Below are 22,213 nucleotides of genomic sequence, written 5' to 3' on the forward strand. Positions count from 1 at the left end.
ATGTGAGAGAGCCTGTGCTCACAGGCCATATCCTCTATGAGGTACAGGGTTGGGTTGGGGGGTGGGAGGAGAGCTTCTTTGGATTCAGGGAACCACTGAGGTGAGCCCAGTGAGGACACTGACAACAGCCATGGTAGTGGACTGGAGCTCTTCCTAAGGGTTAGGGCGCCACACACTCTCCCCCCGCAACCTGAGGTCCCCCGACAAGAATCCTTGTCGTAACTGGGGTAATGTTTCCTCACAAGCTGGGTAGGGAGGGGGCTGGGTAGGGAGCTGGAGTCAGAATGGGTTGGTCCCAAGGTTCAGGTTCTCAACCTGGCCGATTTTGCCCCCAGAGGACATTTGGCAATGTCTGGAGACATTAAAAAAAAAAAAAAATTTTTTTTTAAGTTTATTTATTTATTTTGAGAGAAAGCGCGTGCAAGCAGGGGAGGGGCAGAGAGAGAGGGAGAGAGAGAGAATCCTAAGCAGGTTCCGTGCTGTCAGCGCAGAGCCCAACACGGGGCTCGAACTCACGAACCCCGCGATCGTGACCTGAACCAAAGAGTCAGACGCTTAACCCACTGAGCCACCCAGGTATCCCTGGAGACATTTGTGATCGTCACAACGTGGAGGCCAGGGATGCTGCCGAACATCCTACCGTGCACAGGCCAGCTGCCTGCAACTACGTGGTCCCGAGTGAACTGAGGCTGAGAAAGTCTTACCCAAGGAAACACAAGACATATTTCTTGCACGACTGAGCTTGGTTGAAACTTGGGAGTGAAGCCTGCTACACGGCAAAGCAGATTTAAATTGATCAGGGCGTGGGGCGCCTGGGTGGCTCAGCGGGATAAGCATCTGACTCTTGATTTCAACTCAGGTCACGATCTCACAATTCATGAGTTCAGGCCCCACGTCGGGCTCCGTGGTGATGGTGCAGAGCCTGCTTTGGATTCTCTGTCTCTCTGTCTGTCTCTGTCTCTCCCTCCCTCTCTGCCCCTCCTCTGTTTGCTCTCTGTCTCTCAAAAAATTAATTAATAATAAATTGATCAGGACACATAATATGACAGGCAACACTAAGAGAAGGCTGTGAAGGAGCATTCTGGGACATAAGGATAGTGCAAATTCACGGATACCTCCCTCCATTGAAAGGGAGTCCATGTCCCTTGAATTCGGTGGCCTCTGCAATCACTTTGACCGATAGAATACACCGGAAGTGTCACTGCGCCAGGTTCCAAGCCTTATAAAACTGCCAGCTTCCTCCTCCTGTCTTTTGGGACACTCCCTCTTGGAGCCCCTGTGCTGCCCATGTTGGAGCCCCTGTGCTGCCCATGTCAGAAGTCTGACTGCCCCAAGGCTGCCGTGGTTGATTGGCTAAGGGACCCCAAGGTAGCCACACGGAAGGCCCCAGCTGTTCAGCCATCCCAGCCCAGGTATGAATGGGAAGCCATATTGGACCCTCCAGCCCAGCGGCATCTCCTGCTGAGTACCACACAGTGTCCCCAGCGGGGCCACTCGGAACAGAAGAATCCCCTAGCTGAGCCCTAACCCACAGATCACGAGATTCAATCAAATGGCTGTTGTTTCCCGCCGTCAAACCAGAGTAGCTTAAGGTAGTTTGTCACACAACAATACATAACCAGAAGGGTCCCCCCCGCCCCCCAAGGGCTGTTTCTCTGCTTCCTTCGTTTCTGCTGATGCTAGAAATCCTGCTGATACAGAGCTGTGCCTGTTCCGTGCACTTCTCTCCAGCTCTGTCCCAACTCCTTGTCCCAGTGCCATTGTCTCTCAGGCTGCCGAGAGGCACCCTTAAAAAGCAGCTGGTCCTGGGGACGCTGGGTGGCTCAGTGGGTTGGGCGTCCGACTTCGGCTCAGGTCATGATCTCACGGTCCGTGAGTTCGAGCCCCGCATCGGGCTGTGTGCTGACCGCTCAGAGCCTGGAGCCTGCTTCGGATTCTGTGTCTCCCTCTCCCTCTCTCCTCCTCCCCAGCTCATGCTCTGTCTCTCTTGTCTCTCAAAAATAAACATTAAAAAAAATGTTTTTAATTTAAAAAAGTCAGCTGGTCCTCAACCCTGACCAATACACCCTCCAGAGGTGTCCCAGTGTGTGGAATCCACACCCCACGTGGCACTCGGTCCTCCCCCTTTCCCCTCACCTCCACAGGCTTCGGCCTCTCTGGCCCTTTTCCGCTATTTGAACTCTCTCTCTCTCTCTTTCTCTCTCGGCAGCTCCAAGCGCTGCCTGAAATGACTTGTACTAGCTGACTTGGTTACTTTGTGTCTCCTGCACTAGACGTGGCTTCCAGGAGGGCAGGGCCGGTGATCTGTTCACTGCTGGGCGAAGTTGGGGCCTGGGACGTTGTGCACACTTGTAAGCATGTGGCAAATGAACGAACGAAACCTGTCACCCCTTGGCTCCCACTGTGGGTCCCTTGGCCTTTCCGAGAGGGGCTCTCTGATGTTTTTTTTTTTTTCCCCTGGACTTCTTCGCTCCCGATTCTGCTTATCCTCTGGACCAAATGGTTGGTTCCCCACAGAACCAGATGTCACAAGCTCACCGTCTCCTTTCCACCACCGGTTTCTCGAGAGCTACCAAGTGGAGGAGATAGCAAGTGTGGGGAAACGGGCCCGCTCATATCCGGCCGGTGGGAAGGTACGCTTAGCAACATCAGTTCAAAATAAGCAATTCCACCCTTAGGAATTTATCCCACCGGTAAGCCCAGCCTGGTGGCACAAGGGTGTATATCACAGCCCCGTTTGTGACAGCCAAAGGGATGATAACCATGTGCATCCGTGGAGGATGCTGGGATGCTGCCTCTTGCTCGGGACGGAATTGTGTGCCCCAAATTCCTGTGCGGAAACCCTCACCCCTCACTGTCATGATCCTGGAGGCAGAGACTTTGGATGGTGGCCCTCGTGATGGGATTCGTGCCTTCATAACACGAAGCCCTGGAGGGCTTCTTTTCTGTCTCTCTGCCGTGTAAGGACAAGCCAGCAGGCCAAGCAAGAAGGCCGCCATCTGTGAGCCACGTGGAGTGTCCTCACCAGAACCTGAGCCATGCTGGCACCCTACTCGAGGATTCTCAGCCGCCACGACTGTGAGAAAAGAAACCTCTGTTGTTTGAGCTAAGGAGAAAGAGAAGGAGAAGGAACGGGAGAGGGAGAGGGAGAAGGAAAGGAAAGGAAAGGAAAGGAAAGGAAAGGAAAGGAAAGGAAAGGAAAGGAAAGGAAGGAAAGAAGGAAGAGAAAGAAAGGAAGAAAGAAAGAGAGAGAGAGAGAGAGAGAAAGAAGAAAGAAAAAGAAAGAAAACAGGATGCTGCCCCAGGGAATGGAATATTTGTGAGCATTAAAAGGAATGTTTGGGGGCGCCTAGATGGCTCAGTCCGTTAAGCATCTGACTTCAGCTCAGGTCATGATCTCGCCGTCTGTGAGTTCGAGCCCCGCGTCGGCCTCTGTGCTGACAGCTCAGAGCCTGGAGCCTGCTTCGGATTCTGTGTCCCCCTCTCCCTCTGCACCTACCCCACTTGTGCTCTGTGTCTCCCTCTCTCTCAAAACATAAACATTTTAAAAGAGAATGCTTGCGGAGCTGCTGATATGGAAACATGCCCATGATGTACTGTGGAATGAAGGAAGTTAGTCGTGGAACAGTGTGTATGGCCAAATCCTATTTTTGTAAAAAAAAAAAAAAAGAAAAGAAAAGAAAGAAATTTGTGCGTGTATATCTTCATATACGATTATAAATGCGCGGAAAGAGACTAGAAGGTTACCTAGCTGACTACCAAAATTGATACATACCTCTGTGGATTGGGATGGGGAGAGGGGGCTGTATTTAGTCAGCTAGGGCTGTCGTAAATAAATACCACAGCTTTTGGTGGCTTCAACAACATAAATTTATTTTCTCACAGTTCTGGAAGTCTGAGATCAAGGTGTTGGCAGATCTGGTTTCCTCTGAGGCCTCTCTCCTTGGCTTGCAGATGGCTGCCTTCTCACTGTGACCTCACATGGTCTTTCCTCCGTGTGTCTCCATGTGTCCAACTCCCCCTTCTTACAAGGACACTACTCAGATTGGGTTACGGCTCACCCTAACAGCCTGATTTTTGTTTCTAAAAACGTTTTGGGGCGCTTGGGTGGCTCAGACGGTTGAGCGTCCGGCTTCGGCTCAGGTCATGATCTCACGGTCTGTGAGTTCGAGCCCCGCGTCGGGCTCTGTGCTGACAGCTCCGAGCCTGGAACCCGCTTCTGATTCTGGGTCTCCCTCGCTCTCTGCCCCTCCCCCGCTCATGCTCTGTCTCTCTCTCTCTGTCTCTCTCTCTCTCAAAAATAAATATTAAAAAATTTTAAATAAAAATGTTTTAACATTTTTAAATTTATTTTTGAGAAAGAGCGAGAGACACAGAATCTGAAGCAGGCTCCAGACTCTGAGCTGTCAGCACAGAGCCTGATGCTGGGCTCAAACTTGTGAACCCTTGAGCCGAAGTCAGCCTCAGCCATTTAACCGACTGAGCCACCCAGGCGCCCCATGGGGCCTTTGCTTTCCATTGTGGTGTTTAAATTTATTACAGTTGGGGCGCCTGGCTGACTCAGTCCATGGTGGAGCCTGCGACTCTCCAGGTTGTGGGTTTGAGCCCCACATTACTAGTCGAGGTTTTTGTATGCTTCAAGCTAAGGGTCCCCTCGGCATCCACATTCTTCCCAGGCCTTCTCTGAAGTCTGAGGGGGTGGGGGACAGCTAACGCCTGCAACCCTCTCCAGACGACAGACCCGCCCCCAGAGGAATCGGGGAGGGGCGCCCTCTGCCGTCCAGGCCTGTGATTTATAGTTACCCAAGCTGGACACTTGGAACCTCATAATCCAGTCTTCCCTTTGACGCCTCCCATTATAATGACTGTGCAATACTGGCCAATGACACAGGCAGTAAAATGGAACATAGGCAGGTGATAAAGTAAAATACGAAGACAGCATTACAACCTGGATGGAGGGAGGCACAAAACTGGGATCACACAGTGAAGACATTAGGGGGACCTGGGAGGCACGGGGGCTCCCCCACCTGCGTTGAAGCAGTTAAAAGAAGGAAGGCAACCTGGTAAAAGTGGGGTCGAGTTGAAACCTGAGGGACTGTCAGGAAAGAGGGACGCACTGGGCTGTACAGGTAAGCTCCTGGAGAGAGGAATGGGCTTGGGGGTCCCTTTAGACCTGGGTCCTGCTCTGCTCTTAAATTTCAGACTAGTAGCAGGAAACCCTCACTATATTGCGGTCCCGGATTCCCCTGTGCCTTCAGCCCTGCTGTCATGGGGAATCTGTTCTTCTGGTGGCTCAGCAAACCCTGAGATGCTTGCTGGAAGCCGGCAAAGCAAACCCAGAATCTTGGTATTCAGGAATACCAAGGGATAAGTTTAGGAATAAGTTTGGTTACATCGTGCCAATATCGGAGTGTTTATTTAAGGTTTTGAGACACTTAAGTCAATCGGTCCCATTTGATTTGTGAGGTTTTTTTTTTTTTTTAAGTACTCTCTGCACTCAACGTGGGGCTCGAACTCATGACCCCAAGATGGAGCGTCGAATGCTCTACCGACTGAGCCAGCCAGGTGCCCCTGATTTCTGGTTTTAATTAGATCAAATGGCTGTAATAATTCCTCCCATCCCCGTACGCCTGCGTTTGCAAGGAGATTCAGCTGTTCCTCCCAATTAAGCTGTCACGCCTCGGGGCTCCTGGGTGGCTCGGTCGGTTAAGCATCCGACTTTGGCTCAGGTCATGATCTTGTGGCCCGTGGGTTCGAGCCCTGCATCGGGTGCTGTGCTGACAGCTCAGAGCCTGGAGCCTGCTTTGGATTCTGGGTCTCCCTCTCTCTCTGCCCCTCCCCCATTTGTGCTCTGTCTCTCTCTCTCTCTCTCTCGAAAATAAATACATATGAAAAAAAGAGAGAGATTGTGTCTCTTTTTTCATGTCTTCAAATCTCGGCTGGCCTTGTGACCCACATCAAATAAGAGAACGTGGTGGAAGTGATGTAGTGTGATTTCCCGGTCAGGCCTTGAGAGGCATTGCAGCGTCAGTGGTCACCCTCTTGGAGCATGTCCTTGAGACCAGCATGCCGTGAAGCTGCCCCTGTCTAGCCTATTGGAGGATAAGAGGCCTGTGGGGCAGAACCAAGGGGCCTGGCTGATAGCCAGCACCAACTGCCAGCATGGGAGTGAGGCCATCCTGGGACCCCCGCCCCAGTTAGGTTGTCACAGGCCTGAAGCCACAAGAGTGACCCAGGCAAGTCCAGCAGATGAACCTTCCAGCTTACCCCAGACCAAACTGCTGACTCTATGCCCTGGTTGTTATTATTATTATTATTATTATTTATTAATTTCTCTATTTGGTGGGGGGGATTTCCATATTTTTTAAAGTTTCTTTATTCGTTTTATTTTTTTATGAATATAATTTGTTGTCAAATCGGCTTACATTTATTTATTTTTTTAATGCTTATTTCTTTTTGAGAGGGAGCACAAGTGGGGGAGGGGCAGAGACAGAGGGAGACACAGAATCCGAAGCAGGCTCCAGGCTCTGAGCTGTCGACACAGAGCTTCACACGGGGTTTGACCTCACGGGACTGTGAGATCATGACCTGAGCTGAAGTCGGACGCTCAACCCACTGAGCTACCCAGGCACCCCGCCCTGGCGATCATTTTAAGCCAGTAAGTTTTCCGTAGTTTATCATGCAGCAATGGATAACTGACACTGTACAAAAGGATCTAAGTTTATAAACAGCATTTGAACATTTAAGATAATTGATTTATGATATTTACAAGCGTAATCTATTAGTATATAGGAACTGTGTAAGTGATTAGAAAAAAATATGTTTGGCTGGGGAGGGCAGAGTAAGGTGCGGGGAGGGACAGAGTGCCCTCATCCCACAGCCCCTCTCAGGGTGTAAAGAAAAAATAACGAAAGGGGCGCCTGGGTGGCTCAGTTGGTTAAGTGTCTGACACTTGATTTCAGCTCAGCTCATGATCCCAGGGTTCCTGAGATTGAGCCCTGAGACCGGCTCTTTGCTGACAACACAGAGCCTGCTTGGGATTCTCTCTCTGTCTCTCTGTCTCTGTCTCTCTCTCTCTCTCAAAATAGATACATAAACATTAAAGAAAAAAACAAAAAAGAAAGAAAGCATCCTTGTTTGAAATACTTATATATATCCCCGTTAGATGGGTAGGTCTCCTCTGTTGAGTTTGAGAAGATCAGCTGTTTTATCTCTGTAAAATGTAGTTTAAAATCCATTAGGGAATTTAATTACCTAAGTTTGTAATGGGTATGCATTTTTAGAAATTAATCTGTTGAACCTATGAGTTAATTAAATATTCATCAAAGAATAAGTGAAAGTAATTGTTCTTATTTTTATACAAAAATTAGTAGGTTTATAAATAGAAAACTAGATTTGCAAGTTGTACTTGGCTGTTTAAGAAAAACGAGTTCTTTTTTTAATTTATAAGTTTAATAAATACAGTATTAATTTAAACACAAGCAGCAGTTGCTAGCTTTTCTCTGCACGAGAGCCCCTGTCCAACATTAGAGATCCTCAGCTGATGAAATCCGACACTATAGCCCTGCTGGAAGATTCGGCATTCCGTGGACTTCCGTGCCTTTCCTCCTGTGCATCCCTCTGCCTGGATTACCTCGGACACATACACATCTTTGATAGCTGGCATCATTTTACCTTTTTCAAAAGATCAGGCTCAAACTCCACAAGGAGGTCCTGCCTTGCCGGGGCAGAACCATGCTTCCCTGGCCACATCCACCCAGGGGTGTGGGGCCCAGGCCTCTCTTAGACCAGACGTGGGGGGCTGTGAGCTGAAACCTTCTCTATCCTGGCTGCCATGTGAGAACAGAGCTGAATCCCAGCAAAAGAAACAGAAGGACTGGTACAGATGCCCAGGGTGTGGACTGGTACAGATGCCCAGGGTGTGCCGGGCACTTCAGAGGCCTAGCTGTGGGGGACGTAGATTTCATGCTCTGTGCAGAAAGGCAGCCTCCTGATCGGGCACCAAGATTTTCTATGGCTGAGGCGCCTGTCTCTCCCTGTATCCTCTTCCCCAGACCACGCCTGGAAGGGTACAGTAGGCAGACTAATGGCTCCACAAAGATGTCCACATCCTCCTCCCTGGAGCCTTTTACATGGCAAAGAGGAATCGAGGTTACAGATGGAATTAATGTTACTAATCAGAAGACTTTAAGGAGGGAGCTTGTCATGGATTATCCTGGTGGGGCCGGTAATAACCACAAGGTCCTTGAAAATGGGGAAGTGGAAGAGAGTCACAGGCAAGGGCCACTATGGAAGCATGGTTGGGGAGAGGCAACATCGTGCGCTTTGAAGATGAAAGAAAGGTGCTGTGAGCCATGGCATGCGGGTGCCTCATCCTAAGCTGGAAAAGACCAAAAAAAAAAAAAAAAGCCTCCAGAAGGGAACAGAGCCTTGCTAACACCTTGATTTTTAGCCCAGCGAGACCCCTACAGAATGTTAAGACAATACATTTGTGGGGCGCCTGGGTGGTTCAGTCGGTTGAGCGCCCACTTCACTTCAGGTCATGATCTCGAGGTTCATGAGTTCGCGCCCCGCGTCGGGCTCTGTGCTGACAGCTCAGAGCCTGGAGCCTACTTTGGATTCTGTGTTTCCCTCTCTGCTCCTCCTCTCCTGCTCACACTCTGTCTCTCTCTCAAAAATAAGTAAACATAAAAAAAAAAGATAATACATTGTGTATAGTTTAAGCCACTACAGTTGCTGAAACTTGTTACACCAGTGATAAAATATATCGGAGGCAGGCGTGGGTGGCTCAGGCGGTTAAGCGTCTGACTGGCTCACATCATGATCTTGTGGCCTGTGGGTTCGAGTCCCGCGTCTGTGCTGACAGTTCAGAGCCTGGAGCCTGCTTCTGATTCTGTGTCTCCCTCTCTCTCTGCCCCTCCCCTGCTCATGCTCTGTCTGTCTGTCTCTCTCTCTCTCAGAAATAAACATTAAAAAAAATAATAAAAAAAATACACGGAGTCAGCCACACGCTTTCTGGATGAGAACCAACCAACCAGGTCCAAGTCTGGGCTCCGACCCTCATCGGCCACGTGGACCGCCAGCCAGTGTTCATCCGTGCCCTGGGGCAGGGCTGCCTCACCTGGCCGTTGGGAGCACATCACAAGTTCATGGAAGTACAGCAAATGGAAGCAGGGCTCTTAGTTCAGTGCCAGCTGGGACCTAGCGTCCGGTAAATGGTTGCTGTCCGGGTTGTAGTTGGTAGTTGGCAGGGCCCTTCTTGCTTTGCTGACTTACAGGAGAAGTGATAAGTGGTGACGTGACCTCCATTCTGGGGGCCTGACTACCACATCCTGAACTCATCCTGCTGGCCTTTTCCGGAGAGCGTGCAGGCCTCACTAGTGGTCCTGGAGAGTTGGGGACCCTTGGCCCTTCGTTCCTGGCCCCTGGCTTCTGATCTGCCCTCTCCACCCTCGTCCCAGGCTGATCACCGCCTCCCTGCAGGCAGGTCTGTGCTGGTCCTCCCGGTGGTGCCAGCTGTAACCACACAGCTCACTGTGTGATCCTCCCCACAGCCCTGTCCCAGGGTTCTTGCCATATCCCGCACCAGAGAGGCCTGGAGCACACGGGCAGGTCTGCAACCAGCCAGACCTAAGCCCTGAGCCCTGTCTTCTCCTTAATTTATAGCCCTGGGGGCCTGCTTTTGGCTCAGTCAATAAAGCATGCCACGCTTAATCTCAGGGACCTGAGTTCAAACCCCACATTGGGCGGGGAGCCTACTTCAAAAAAATTACAGCTCAAGAAGCGAGTCTCCAGAGGCCTGTGGACCCCAGTGTGGCGAGCTGGTCCTGGAACCTTCTCTGGGACCCTGGCTCTTCCTCAGGTTGTAAAAATACCTGTTATATTTATCAAATAATATTAATAGCACAGAAAAACAAGCATATTTATATTTAAAAAAATCTATCGTCATCGTCTTCGTAAAAAATACAAAGAAAACGTCCCTCCAATTCTTCCACCGAGAACGCCTCCTGGAAATCTAATTTTCTGCCTTCCAATTCCACTGTTTCCACCCCTTGCCTCCCAGGCTGCTCTCGATTTGGCTCCAGCCGCGTCCCCGCCCAGCTGCCTGGGGAAAGTCGCCGAACCGGACCTACCCGTTGGCGCTGCTTGTCACCTCCCCCGGGCGGGCCGGGACCGCGGCTCCGGCGGAATGGGGGGCGGGATGGGGTGCGGCCGCGCCCAGGGTCCGGGGCGGGGGCCGAGGGCAGAGGCGGGCCCGGGCCGCGCTGGGGGTGGCGGGCGGCCCCACAGAACGGGAAGTTGGCGGCGAACCCCGAGGGGGCGCCAGGCCACCGCGCGACCCCCTGAGAAGCAGGAGCCTCCCGCGCGGCGCGATCCCGGGCGCCTGGAGCCCGCGGGGTCCGGGCGGGGCGCGCACGTGTGTATACGAGTGCGGGGGCCCGTCGGGCGGCCGGGACTACAAGTTCCAGGGTGCCCAGCGGCGCGCTTGGGGTTTCTGGCCGCGCGGCCCGCCGGCTCGGAGCCGGTCGCCGCGGGCGTGCACACACCACCGGGTCCCGAGCGGCTCAGGGAGAGACTCTCCCAGCACCGTAAATAGAGTCCAAGTGGGCGGGGAGCCGCCCCGCGCCGCCCGCTCATGTCTCTGCGGAGCCAAGTGTCCGGCCGCCTGGCACAGCTGCGCGCGGCGGGGCAGCTGCTCTGCGTCCCGCGCCCCTGGCCCGGCCCCTCGGCGGGTGCCACGCGGACCCGCAGCAGCGCGTGCGGTCCCCCCGGCGTCCCTGGGCGCCTGCGGCCCCGGCGCGCGGACCCCAGCGGGAGTTGGGGCTTGGGGGGCGGCGGCGGTGGGGCGGAGAGGAGAGCCGGGGTGCGCACCTGGGCCCCCCTGGCCATGGCGGCGAAGGTGGACCTGAGCACCTCCACCGACTGGAAGGAGGCAAAATGTAAGTGTCAGCAGGAGGGGGGCGCGAGGGGCGAGGGCGGCCCCACGTGGGCCTTCCCCGGCTGGACAGCACCCCGCCCGCAGCCTCTTCCGCCCGGGAGGCCCGGGGAAGTTAAGGCCTCGTATGCCCCAGTATGGACCCCTCCACTCACAGCCACGCCCCCCCCTCCCCCGTGCGCCCGGCCCCCCCCCTGCAAACCACTTCACTCCGTACGAGGTCCGGGCCCCCTGTTGGGGGTAGTGTGAGGAGGACGGCCTTACCCCGCCCGCATGGGTCCCAGGGCACCCCCAGAGATCATCCAGGACCTACCCCCTGACTCCGTTGTGCAGGAGGGAAACTGAGCTGCTAAGCCCAAGGTCACTGGGAGTTGGTGGCAGCCCAGCTGACGTTGGGCTCCTGAATTCCCCATGCTTTGTGTAGCATGGTTTCTCAAGTGGTGGCATTTTAGGTAGAGTGGCAGGAAGTGGGCCGAGGGGGACAGCTCTGGGTCTGGGGTCCCACCTGGTAGGATCAGATGGCCCCCACAGAGTGGCCTCCCTGGGCAGGCCAGTCCAACCTCCACCCCGCCCCTACCCTGCAGGCCTGTCTCTCTGGGCACATGATGTAGTGCCCTTTTGCCCTCATCCCTGGCCTCTGGCCACTTGTGAACAGTTTCTGCCCCATTCCTGGGGGACAGAGGGCTGAGGGGTTGGGGAGAGGCAGGGCAGGGAGGGATGGGGCATTATGTCTGTGAGAACAGTGACCCCCCCCCCCCCCCCGCACCCCCAGGAATCAAGCCATTTCCTACCGCTCTGGGATGGGTCGTGAGTCCTGGTCGGGCATGAGTCCCAGGGCTGGACTCTGGGCCCCTGCACAGAACAGCGAAGGGAGGGAACCCGGCCTGCAGAGCCCCAAATAGTCAGGCCGCCCAGCTGCCCCTGCCCTTCACAGCCTGCTCGGAGAGCTCCTGTAACCATTCCTGGCTGGATCCCCTTTCAAAAGCACAGGGGAGGTGGCTCATTGGCTGGGCCCCTGTGGTGGAGTGGGTGCGGCCACTGGGTCTGGCGGTCTGGCGAGGCAGGCCTGGGGCTGGCCTGGGGTGGGGGGGTGGAGGTAAAGGGAAGGCGCCTCTCAGAATTAAGGTAGAGTTCAAGATGACTTCCCGCTGTCGTGAATAGTGTTCCTTCACCGGGATCTTAAAGCTCGGGCAGAACACTTGACTTTGCTCCATGCACACAGTGTCCGTCGTGCCCTCAGCCCTGGCCCTAGAACACTGGTTAGGGCGGGGGGTTGGGGGAACTGGCAGAGACTCCTGGCACAGGGACTGTCCCCACGGGGGAGCCTGCTTCCCCTTCCCTGTCAGAGAGCAGCAAGCCAGCTTGGTGGGAAAGAAAGCGAGGGAGGCAAGGGGCCCAGCCACCTGCTCCTGGATCTGCCATTATTTCTAGGATCCAGCTCCCCACCCCCTCCCGTTCCCCGGTGCCCCTTGAAAACTTCCAGACCTTGTGAAGCTGACAGGCCAGGGATTCCCAGACTACTGTGGTGTCTCTGCTTGGAGCTGGGATTTCCATTCATTCATCCTTTTTTTTTTTTTTTTTTTAAGTATAGTTAGTTACTTTTAAGTACTCTGTATACCTGACGTGGGGCTTGAACTCACGACCCCGAGGTCAAGAGTCTCATGCTCTTCTGACTGAGCCAGCCAGGCGCCCCTCATTCATCCATTTTTACTGAGCGCCTTCTATGCGGCCAGCACTGTTCTGCTGCTGGGATTCAGTCATGAGTGACATAGGCGAGGTCCCTGCCCTCACGAAGCTTCTTCCCTAGGGGAAGGAAACAGTTGAAAATGTGGTCAAGCCAATGGGGCGGTGCCAGACAGAGGTCACTGCTGGGAAGAAACCATGGCAGATGGCGCTGCCTGAGCTCCAGTATCCAGTCAGGGGGCAGTGTGGGGGGGGGCAGCCTTGCCCCAGGAGCCGCGGCCCCGGGTGCAAAGACCCCCAGCAGGCTTGTCGGGGTGATCTGTGTGTTTTAGTGAAATATTTTTGAGTCACAGGTTATCCCCAAATTCAGGCGCTTAAAGCGGCAAACGACGGTTATTATCTCAAGTGTCTGAGGGTCAGGAACCTAGGGGTCGCTTAGCAGGGTGGTTCTGTGTGGGTTTCCAGGAGGCCCTCTGGGACTTAGTTACGGCCATCCCAGGTGGCTCATTCACATAAAGTGGCCGTCGGCTGAAGGCCTGAGTTCACCGCGGGCCGGTGGGGGGGGGGGGGGTCTCTCCACGAGGCTGTTTGGGTGTCCTCACGACATGGCAGCTGGCTTCCCCCGGAGCACGTAACCCAAGACAGGGAGCGTGAGGCGACCAAGCCAGAAGCCACGGTGCCTTTCTGTGACCTAGTTTGGCCGACCCGTCTGTTTTATTCTGGGGCTTAGCATGGAGTCATGGAGTCTGGCCCAGATTCAAGGGGAGGGAAATTCGTCTCTACCTTTGGAAGAGAGGAGGCTCAAAGAATCCGAGGCATCTTTTTAAAATCACCACCCCCCCTGGGGAGCCGCTTTAGCTGGACCCTGCCTCTGATTGGAGTCCAAGCCTTGGTCCTCCTGGGGAGGCCCCCACACCTTTCCTTCATTCTGCTTTTTTTTCTTTATTGCTGTGTAGTATGCCATGGCGTGGACCTACCCCACTTCGGGTGCCCATTCTGTGGGTGGGCGTTTCGTTTTCCAGTTTGGGGCTGTTGGGAATAACGCTGCTCTGATCATTCCCGTACGTGCCTTTGATGGACACATGCTCTCCTTTCTCTCGGGGATATACGGACATAGGCCCCCAAAGGCCTGTCTGTGCCTGAGACGATCCTCTCTCGAAGACTGGCACACAGTAACCAAGCTCACGGGAGCCTGATGGAGCGTCAGAAGGTTGACGCGGCGCTCTCGGAGGGAGATATGATCACACTGGGTCTGGAAACTCGCGTGTGCCTGGGCGGGGCCTCCTCTCCCCATGGAACAGCCACGTGGAAGCCAAAGCATAGTCTGAGTTCACTCAGTGGCCTGTGCTCTCAGCTGCAGAGCTGGGTGAACGATTGCGGAAGCTGCTCCCACCGTCCTGGGCAGGCTGGGCAGGGCTTCCCTGCAAGGGATGGGCCTGCCCACCGAGGAGTCCCTTCCTTGGGTGGTTGGTCACTCGCTCAGCGTTTCAGTCTCTTTGTAGTGCTGAGCGCCTGCCCTGGGCCCTGGGTGGAGGATGTCTCAGCTCCTGGCCCCGTGAGTCCCCTGGACACATGGCCGAATTCTGCCTCCCTCTAGGTATTCTCTTCCTCCCTCTTAAGCTGACTGGCCACTTCTGTAGACCCATTCTCCCTCTGGGTAAGTAAAAACCACCAGGCTGGATCTCCCTGGCTAGGAGACAGTCTTTGGGGGGAGCTCTCCGTTGTATCTGATTTTACTGGCCAGAGGATAATTTCCCTAATTTAATTCCATCAGTGATGGGGGGGGGGCCTCATCATCCCCCCAGATAGTGCCTTTTTATCAGAAGATTGTTGTACTGTAAAGGGAGTTGGGCACGAGGGGACTTAAGGTTGAGCACTGGGGGCATCTAGGGGCTGTGTCCCCACAGGGTGGGGTGCAGCCTTTGGGAGAAGGGCCACAGGTCCTTCTTCTGACCTGCAGTGGGGGCAGAGCGAACTGCTAAAAAGAGGGTGGGCATTGGTGTCACCAGACACGGGCAAGCCCCAGCACCCCTGCCTCCACGCTCCCCGTGCCTTGGTTTCCCCATCTGCGAAACAGGGCCAACAGCACCTGATTCCGTGGGTCGTGCTGGGCTCGCATCAGAAACCATTTTGAATATGGTGGCCCCCACGGTGTCCCAAGGGTCCCCAGCGGCCCCCTTTCTTGCCACCCCTCAGGCCCGTCTCCCCTGTCTGCTCTGTTTTGGCCACAGCAACACTGGGCCTGTATAAACTTGTCTCGCTCGTGGTCTCAAGTGTTGGAGCCCCGACCTGTGTATCCTGAGCCTCGTTTCCTCTCCGCAAGCTCGCGCTCGCCTGTTCTGGTCCCGCTTTTCACTGGGAAGGGGACGAGGACTAATTTCAACCCCCCGTGGGTTTTCACGCAGAGTGGATGGTTTCTCTGATTTGATGACCGAACTGGGGAAATCCACAGGCACGTCTGGGAACTGGGGGGGGTAGGTGGGTGGGGAGTGTCTTCCCCCACCTGTCTTCTGGGGAAGCGGCCTTGGCATATCCCAGCATGGGCGAAGACGCGGGGGCCCAGGGAGAGCAATAAAGCTCTGAGGTGCTTCATGCCCCGTCTCCCCGTTGCCCGTGATTTTGATGAAGCCCTGCTCTTGGGGGACATTGGGCCCAGGTGATTAATGCCCCTGCTGCTGTGTTCCCCGAGCCCCGCCGTTATCAGCCCCATCCACCGGGCCTTCTCCAGAAGAGGAATCTCCCTCTGTGCCAGCCGGCCCTCACCTTTCTGAACACCGTCTAGCAAAGTGCCATAAAGACACTTCTTAAAACACATCATTGAATTCCCGTTCGCCCGCTGCACTTTATGGCTCTGGCACAGGCTGCTTCCTCCAGCCCGGCTTTCGTGCCCGAGAGCCGCTGAGCGCGCCGTCTGGGGTCAGGCCTCCCCATCAAAATTTACTGCAAACATCTTTTTGCAACACCTGTCTCACTGAGCTGTGAAATACTCTCGCCTCTCCAAAAAAGAAAATTAAAACGTGTGTTATACATCTTTTATAAGGAAAATAAAACTCGCTTGTGCCTTCAGTCTGCATCCGTCCTTCTGGCAAAAGGAGGAAGAAAATGTTACAAATGTGTGGGGCTTCTCTGACAGCGGAAGCCAAGGCAGTGAGGATGACCCTTGGTCCCTCGGAGCCCAGGGGGGAGTCACCATTGGCTTCTCCTTCCCCGTAAATCAGAGACCAGCGCCGTGTGTGGTTCCTCAGGGGTCAGTCAGGCCACAGCCTCGCTCTGGAGATGAGGACGTCGTGCCTCCCACGCTAGGTGTGTGCCTGGGGACTGTGAACTGGAAGAGACAGGCTGGGAGGTGGAGCCATCTTTTGGATTTTGCTAGAGGGGGCCGTGTGGGCTGCGCGGGTTGTGGGCCCCTAGACCAGGCCCCAGATACCGGGGAGGACAGTGTCGTGAGAGCCTTGGCCTGGGTCCCGTCCTGGCTTGCCCAGCCAGAGGGACTCAGCACACGGGAGTCCTGCAGGGTTGGCCCCGGTCCTGGCTGGCCAGTCCCTCCAGTGTCTCGGCAGGCTGGGGGAACCCCACGCTTGGGCGTGCCAAAGCCTCTGAGCAGGGATATCTTTGGTCTCAAGCGTGCAAGATGGCAAATGTGGGCACCCAAATAATTCACAAAGTTCCTCTTCGCCTCCACGTTGGAAAAGAAAAGCCCTCCCCCCCGCCCCCAATTTCGTCCTGTTTCGCTTTGCACTCTTCGAGTCTCCGCTCGCAGGAAGGGCCGTGTATCCGCTGTATGTCTTGCATTTTGCAGCTTCCAGATGCCCTGACAGCCCCTTCTCATTCACGGCCAGGCTGCCCGGTCCCTATCCCAGAGATGAGAAAACTGAGGCTCAGAGAGGGCGAGTGACCTGCCCGTGAACGTGATGTCGGGAGGTCGTGAACCCAAACCCAGCGGGACCAAGGAGCGGCTTGGACCAGCATGTTCCTTCCACTGTCTCTGTTCTTCAGATGGGAGATGAGCCGAGACGGCTGCCGCAGCCTTGCCTTTGCTCTCTGGTCCAGCTGTTCTAGATCTCTCTCCATTTCCCCACCCGAATGCTGTCTCCTACCTCAGGGCGTTTGCCTGTGTTGTCTCCTCCACCTGGAAGACTCTGTTGTCTTAGCAAACCCGCCCTCAACATTCAGGTCTCAGCTCATTCATTCATCGGTTCATCCCACAGATGCCCATCGGCGCTCACACATGCCATGCACTGTGCCAGATGGTGGGAATCCAAAGTAAACACCACAGATCCCCAAGCGGCCAAGGTCAGGAGAGGAATAAAGCATAGCCAGTAGGGGAGGGGCTACTCTGGGGGTGGGGGAGCAGGGGCCTGTAAAGGAAGGTCAGGCAGGGGCACAGCAGGTGCAAAGGCCCTGAGGCAAGAAACAGTCTGACTGTGGGAGGAACTGAAAGGAGATTGATCTGCGTGGACTGCAGAGGTGTAGGAGGGAGAGTGGAGTGTTATGGGGAGGGAGGCTGTGGAGGAGGTTGGGGGAGAGGCGTGGCTGTCATGTGGGCCTTGGTGGGGACTTGCAGTTTGAACTGAGCTTTAAGTGGAGAGAATTCTGTTCCCAAGGTCCCTGGGCTGCTGTATGAGGAACGGGCAATCGGGTGGACGTGGGGAGTGCACGGGCAGTAGACAGCTTCCAGGTGGTTCTAGGGACCAATGAGAGCGCCCTGGCCCCTGCTGGGGGTGAGCAGAAGGCTTGGTTTTGGGGGGTATTGTGGAGATAGATCTAACAGCCTGCAGCTTGATGGAACCAGGGGACTGGGAGAAAGGAAGGAGCCCTGGTTTTGGGGTCCTAGAGGAGTTGGGGGTTGTTCATTGAGAAGGGAGAAGAGTGAAAGAACAAACCACTTTTGGGGGGAAGGAGGATAGGACTCTCGGCGGAGAGATGGGGGGCTGGAGGTGTGGCCCCGGGACCATTAGCCGAAGGAGGGTTTTGAATGCACGGGATGGATGTGAACACCAGGGAGAGGGTGTAGATTAAGGAGGAGGGGAGGCAGCAAGGAGACCGTAGGGGTGAGTGGGGTGGGAGCCAGGAGAGGAGGGATCCTGAGGGGAAGGGGGGATGCTGAGTGCATACGGGAGGACAAGAGGGCCCCTGCATGGGGCTATGTGACCTGTGTGGTGTCTCTGACCTTGGCCTTGGTGAGACTGGTGAGGGCTCAGGGGAGCAGGAGAGGGAGGAAGTGGAGACAGTGGAGGAGGGAGACAGAAAGGAGGCCTCGGCTGCAGGGTGTAGAGTGCACTGTTGAGGGAGGGTTTATGACCTTGAGACACGAGAGGCCACGAGGGGGTGTCTGAGGGCACAGATGGGACAGTCCAGGGGAGGAGGAACCTCAGGAGCCTCTGGGAGGTGAGCAGGCAGCCTGGGCTGAGGGAGGGAGGGCCAGGCAGGGGCTGTGGCCCAGTTCCCTCCCAGCCGGGCAGGAGGAGGCAGCATCTTCTGGATGTGGGGGGAGGGTCCTTGGGAAAGGGGAGAAGGGCGAGGGGGAGCAGCTGGGCCTCCAGGGGAGGCGATCAGGAACTTAGAGGGAGCCTTCTGTTTCGCCACGGGATTTTCTCTAGCAATTTTGCAGCCTCTGGGGCAGACCCGAGGAGTCAGAGGTACCTCCTCCAGGAATCTGTCCCCGCCTCCCCTCTGCTTGGTCAGGCCCCAAAACTCCCCCTGCCTCCCACCCGCGGGGCTTGGTGCATGGTGGGTGCTCAGTAAATATTTATTAACTAACTGCTCTGCATTCAGACTATCAGGCCGCGGCAGAGCCTGGCCTTTGCTCCACAGTCTGTCCTTGGCTCAGTGGTTCTGTCCGCCAGCAGCTGAGTGCTTTGCTATGTACCCAACTAGGCCTGTTCTGCTTTTCTTTAGAACAGGAGGAAGAGATTTCTGTAACCCGCCCCCCCCCCCCTGCTTTCCAGAAGAGGACAGCCAAGCCTTGGAGAAGCACTTCAGCTCTTTTCCAAATACCAACACCCTCCCCCCAACACACAAAGAAAGGAGCATTTATGTGGGAGCCCTTGACCTGTTACTCAGATTGTGCCCTAGGTCACATGTCCAGCGGGGAAAGCAGCCCCTTGAGAAGCCTGCTTCCCTCTGGGTCCTCCCTCCAGGCAGGGAGATGGGCTGGGAGCATAGAAACACATTAGTGACGGAGGGGACCTTCCACACTGGGTGCCATCCACGGTCGGATATCCTTGGCCCCTTAGCTGGCGGTGGGGAGAGTTTGTAATCTATATCTGGTGAAAGCATTTTTTTAAATTTTTTATTATTTATTATTTTTTAAATATTTATTTTTGAGAGAGAGAGAGACAGAGACAGAGTGTGAGCCAGAGAGGGGCAGAGACAGAGGGAGACACAGAATCCGAAGCGGGCTCCAGGCTCCGAGCTGTCAGCACAGAGCCCGATGCGGGGCTCGAACCCACGAACGGTGAGATCATGACCTGAGCCGAAGTCGGACGCTCAGTGGCAACTGAGCCACCCAGGCGCCCCAAGCATTTTTTTTTTTTTTTGTACTTTTCATTCCCCGTGACTTACTTATTTTACAACTGCAGATTCGTTCCTCTTAGTTCCCGTCACCCATTTCCCCCATCCCCGTGCCCTTGGCCCTGTGCCAACTGAGGCAGTTTCTGTTTTGGTTTTTAGATTCTACATATTAAGTGAAATCATGTCGTGCTTGTCCTGTTCTGTCTGACTTATTTCACTCAGCATAACATTTTCTAACTCCACGCATGTCGTCGCAGATGGCAAGATTTCGTTCTCTTTTGTTCCACTGTATACATCAACCACATCTTTCTTACCCGTTCAGCCATCCAACTTTGGTTGCCTCCGTGTCTGGGCGACTGTAAATAGTGCTTTAGTGAACGTTAGGGGCGCACGTATCTTTTTGAATCAGTGCTTTCATTTTCTTTGGTTAAATGAAGTGAAATGACTGAATCGTATGGTATTTCATTCATTCGTTCATTCATTCATTCGTCATTCATTCGTTCGTTATCTCCACCCCCGACGCGGGGCTCAAACTCACGACCCCGAGACCAAGAGTTGCATGCCCTACCACTGAGCCAGCCGGGCGCCCTCGGTATTTCTGTTTTTAATTTCTCGAGGGACCGCCAAACTGTTTTCCACAGTGGAAGCCCCAGTTTACATTCCCACCGACAGTGCACAAGGGTTCCCTTTTCTCTGCAGCCTCGCCACCCCTTGTTATGTCTTGTTTCCTGTCTTTTTGATTCTAGCCATCGGTGGCTGGTGTGAGGTGACATCTCACTGTGGCTTTGATTTGCATTTCCCTGATGACGAGTGATTCGAGCAGCTTTTCGTGTGTCTACCGGCCCTCTGGATGTCTCCTTTGAAAATCGTCTATGCAAATCTTTTGCCCATTTTTTAAAAATCGGATTGTTTGCTTCGTTGGTGTTGAGTTGCACGAGTTTGGTGAAAGCATATTTTTAATGTTTATTTATTTTTTGAGGGGGGGAGGGGCAGAGAGAGAGCGCGGGGGACAGAGGATTCCAAGTGGGCTCTGAGCTGACAGCGGAAAGCCCAAGGTGGGGCCCGATCTCACAAACTGTGGGATCGTGACCTAAGCCGGAAGTCGGATGCTTAACCGACTGGGCCACCCAGGTGCCCCTGGTAAAAGCATTTTGAATTCGAATTTAATCCCCTGGGGTGAAGTCAGTCCTGAACAGGTTTGGTGGCTCCACAGTTGACCCCACCTCCTCCCACTGTCATCCCCCCCACCCCCCATGCTTGCCCTCTGTCCCATACCCTGGATCTCACTCACCCAGGACCTCGAACATACGGTTTGGATGGTGATGAAACACCCTTCCCTGTCCTGGCTATCTCCCTTCCTCTTCTGAGTCTCGCTGAACCCCCCGGACTGGGGTTCCTGCTGCCCCCTCCCCCCTCCCCCCCACCAAATGGCCTCGGGATTTGGGTTGCTTGCTGGATGGCCTCCATCCAGCTTGGCCTCCATGTCTCTGCTGGACTGCAGGTTCACGAGGTTCACGAGGGCCAGGACCACGTCTGCCTTTATCCTTGTACCAAATGCACATCGTCGGTGTTTGTGGAAGAGGTTTGGGGAGTGGGCTGCCAGAAAGTATCGTTCTGGCTGAAGCCACAGCTGAAGCAGATTTGGGGTGCTGTGAACCTTTTATAATAATCCCAACCGTAATACGGAGCTGGGCTGTGAGCTGGGCCCTTCCCGTGCTCCTGGTGCGTCCTTGAGGAGCGAAGGCTGTGGATGCACTGACTTCTGCAAGGCGAAGGGCGCGGCTGGAGGCCCCACCTCTCTCCTGAACACCTGCCCTTTGCAGAAGCCTCCAGGAGGCAAACCCTTCCTCTCCCACCGCCTCCCCTAATTGCCACCCCCCCCACACACACCTCTGCACATTTTCTGATGCTTCTTGAGTTCCTTGAGTGTGGCCTTGGCTGTTTGTTACCCACCACCAACAAGTGGTCAGTGAGGGCCGCTCCATTTGGGGAGCATGCGGTCCAGGGGGGCAAGGCTGGGCTGAGAGCCTGGGCGCCTGGCGGCCTCAGGCCGGCAGAGGGAGCCCGAGAGCCAGAAGCCTGGACCGCTGTGCTAGTGGGAAGCCTCAGAAGGGGGCTATGTGTGACTATGTATGGCCTACCCTTTCCGAGATCCCCGTTTCCTCCTCTGTAAGATGGGGGCAATTCTAGCTGCTTACTTGGTTCACACTAGGAGAAGCCCACCCGGGCATCTGTCTGTGGGGAACTCTCTGCCCGTTCTGGGGGGATGCCGCGAACAGCCACCAGATCTGGTTCTTTGGCTCTTTGAGGATGTCTGTCCTGTTCCCTGTGTCCTGCCCCCTCCAAATAACCATGTGATGATGAAGCGGTCTATTGAGGATGTAACTCATGATGTAACTCATCCGTGCCACCAACCTGCTTTCCTTATATGCCCTGAGTAAGCTTGAGATTATCCTTTAAGGGGCATCTTAATCCCCACACTCTAAATGTAGAAATTAGGGACCCAGAGGTCCGTGGACACAGCTGGAAAGTGGCAGAGCTGAATTCCGAACTCAGGTCTGTGGTACCTGAGAGCTGTCCTCTGTCTTCCCGGGCCTCAGTTCCCCTCCTGAACAAAGTGGGCAGGGCAGAATGTTCTAGGGGCCTCCTGGCTCTAACACCCTGCCTCTTCATGTGCCTGTGGGAAGGGTGGACATGTAGGGCTGGTTTGCATCCTCGGACGAGGTGACAGTCTCGGTGAGGAGGGGAGCCTACGGGGGCTGGGGGTGGGAGAAGCCCCTGGGACTGCTCTCCTTCCTGCCTGCTGGCCCTGACTCCCCCTCCTGCCTGCCCCGTCTCACCCCTGTAGCATTTCTGAAGGGCCTGAGCGACAAGCAGCGAGAGGAACATTACTTCTGCAGGGACTTCGTCAGGCTGAAGAAGATCCCGACGTGGAAGGAGACAGCGAAAGGTAGGCCCTGCGCCAGGGACCCCTGGCTACTTGGCGGGGGCCTGTTCAGCCTGGGTGGGGGGAGCGTCGTACCGACCGCGCCAGGAAGGCCAGCCACGTGCGTCAAGCGCTCGCTATGTGTGGGGCACGGT

The 22,213-nt window shown here is 55.0% G+C and overlaps 1 protein-coding gene across 1 annotated transcript in view; it reads left to right on the forward strand.

Moving 5' to 3' along the window:
* Window positions 1-10,499: 10,499 nt before the first annotated feature.
* Window positions 10,500-22,213, forward strand: part of MACROD1 (mono-ADP ribosylhydrolase 1) — a 140,382-nt gene continuing 128,668 nt past the window's right edge. The window contains 4 exon segments of the mRNA XM_027045304.2: window positions 10,500-10,765; window positions 10,767-10,847; window positions 10,850-10,940; window positions 21,981-22,082. Coding sequence (XP_026901105.1) covers window positions 10,637-10,765; window positions 10,767-10,847; window positions 10,850-10,940; window positions 21,981-22,082 — 403 coding nt within the window. The 5' untranslated portion in view covers window positions 10,500-10,636.

Source organism: Acinonyx jubatus, chromosome D1 (genome assembly GCF_027475565.1).
Source record: "Acinonyx jubatus isolate Ajub_Pintada_27869175 chromosome D1, VMU_Ajub_asm_v1.0, whole genome shotgun sequence".
Classification (NCBI taxonomy): domain Eukaryota; kingdom Metazoa; phylum Chordata; class Mammalia; order Carnivora; family Felidae; genus Acinonyx; species Acinonyx jubatus.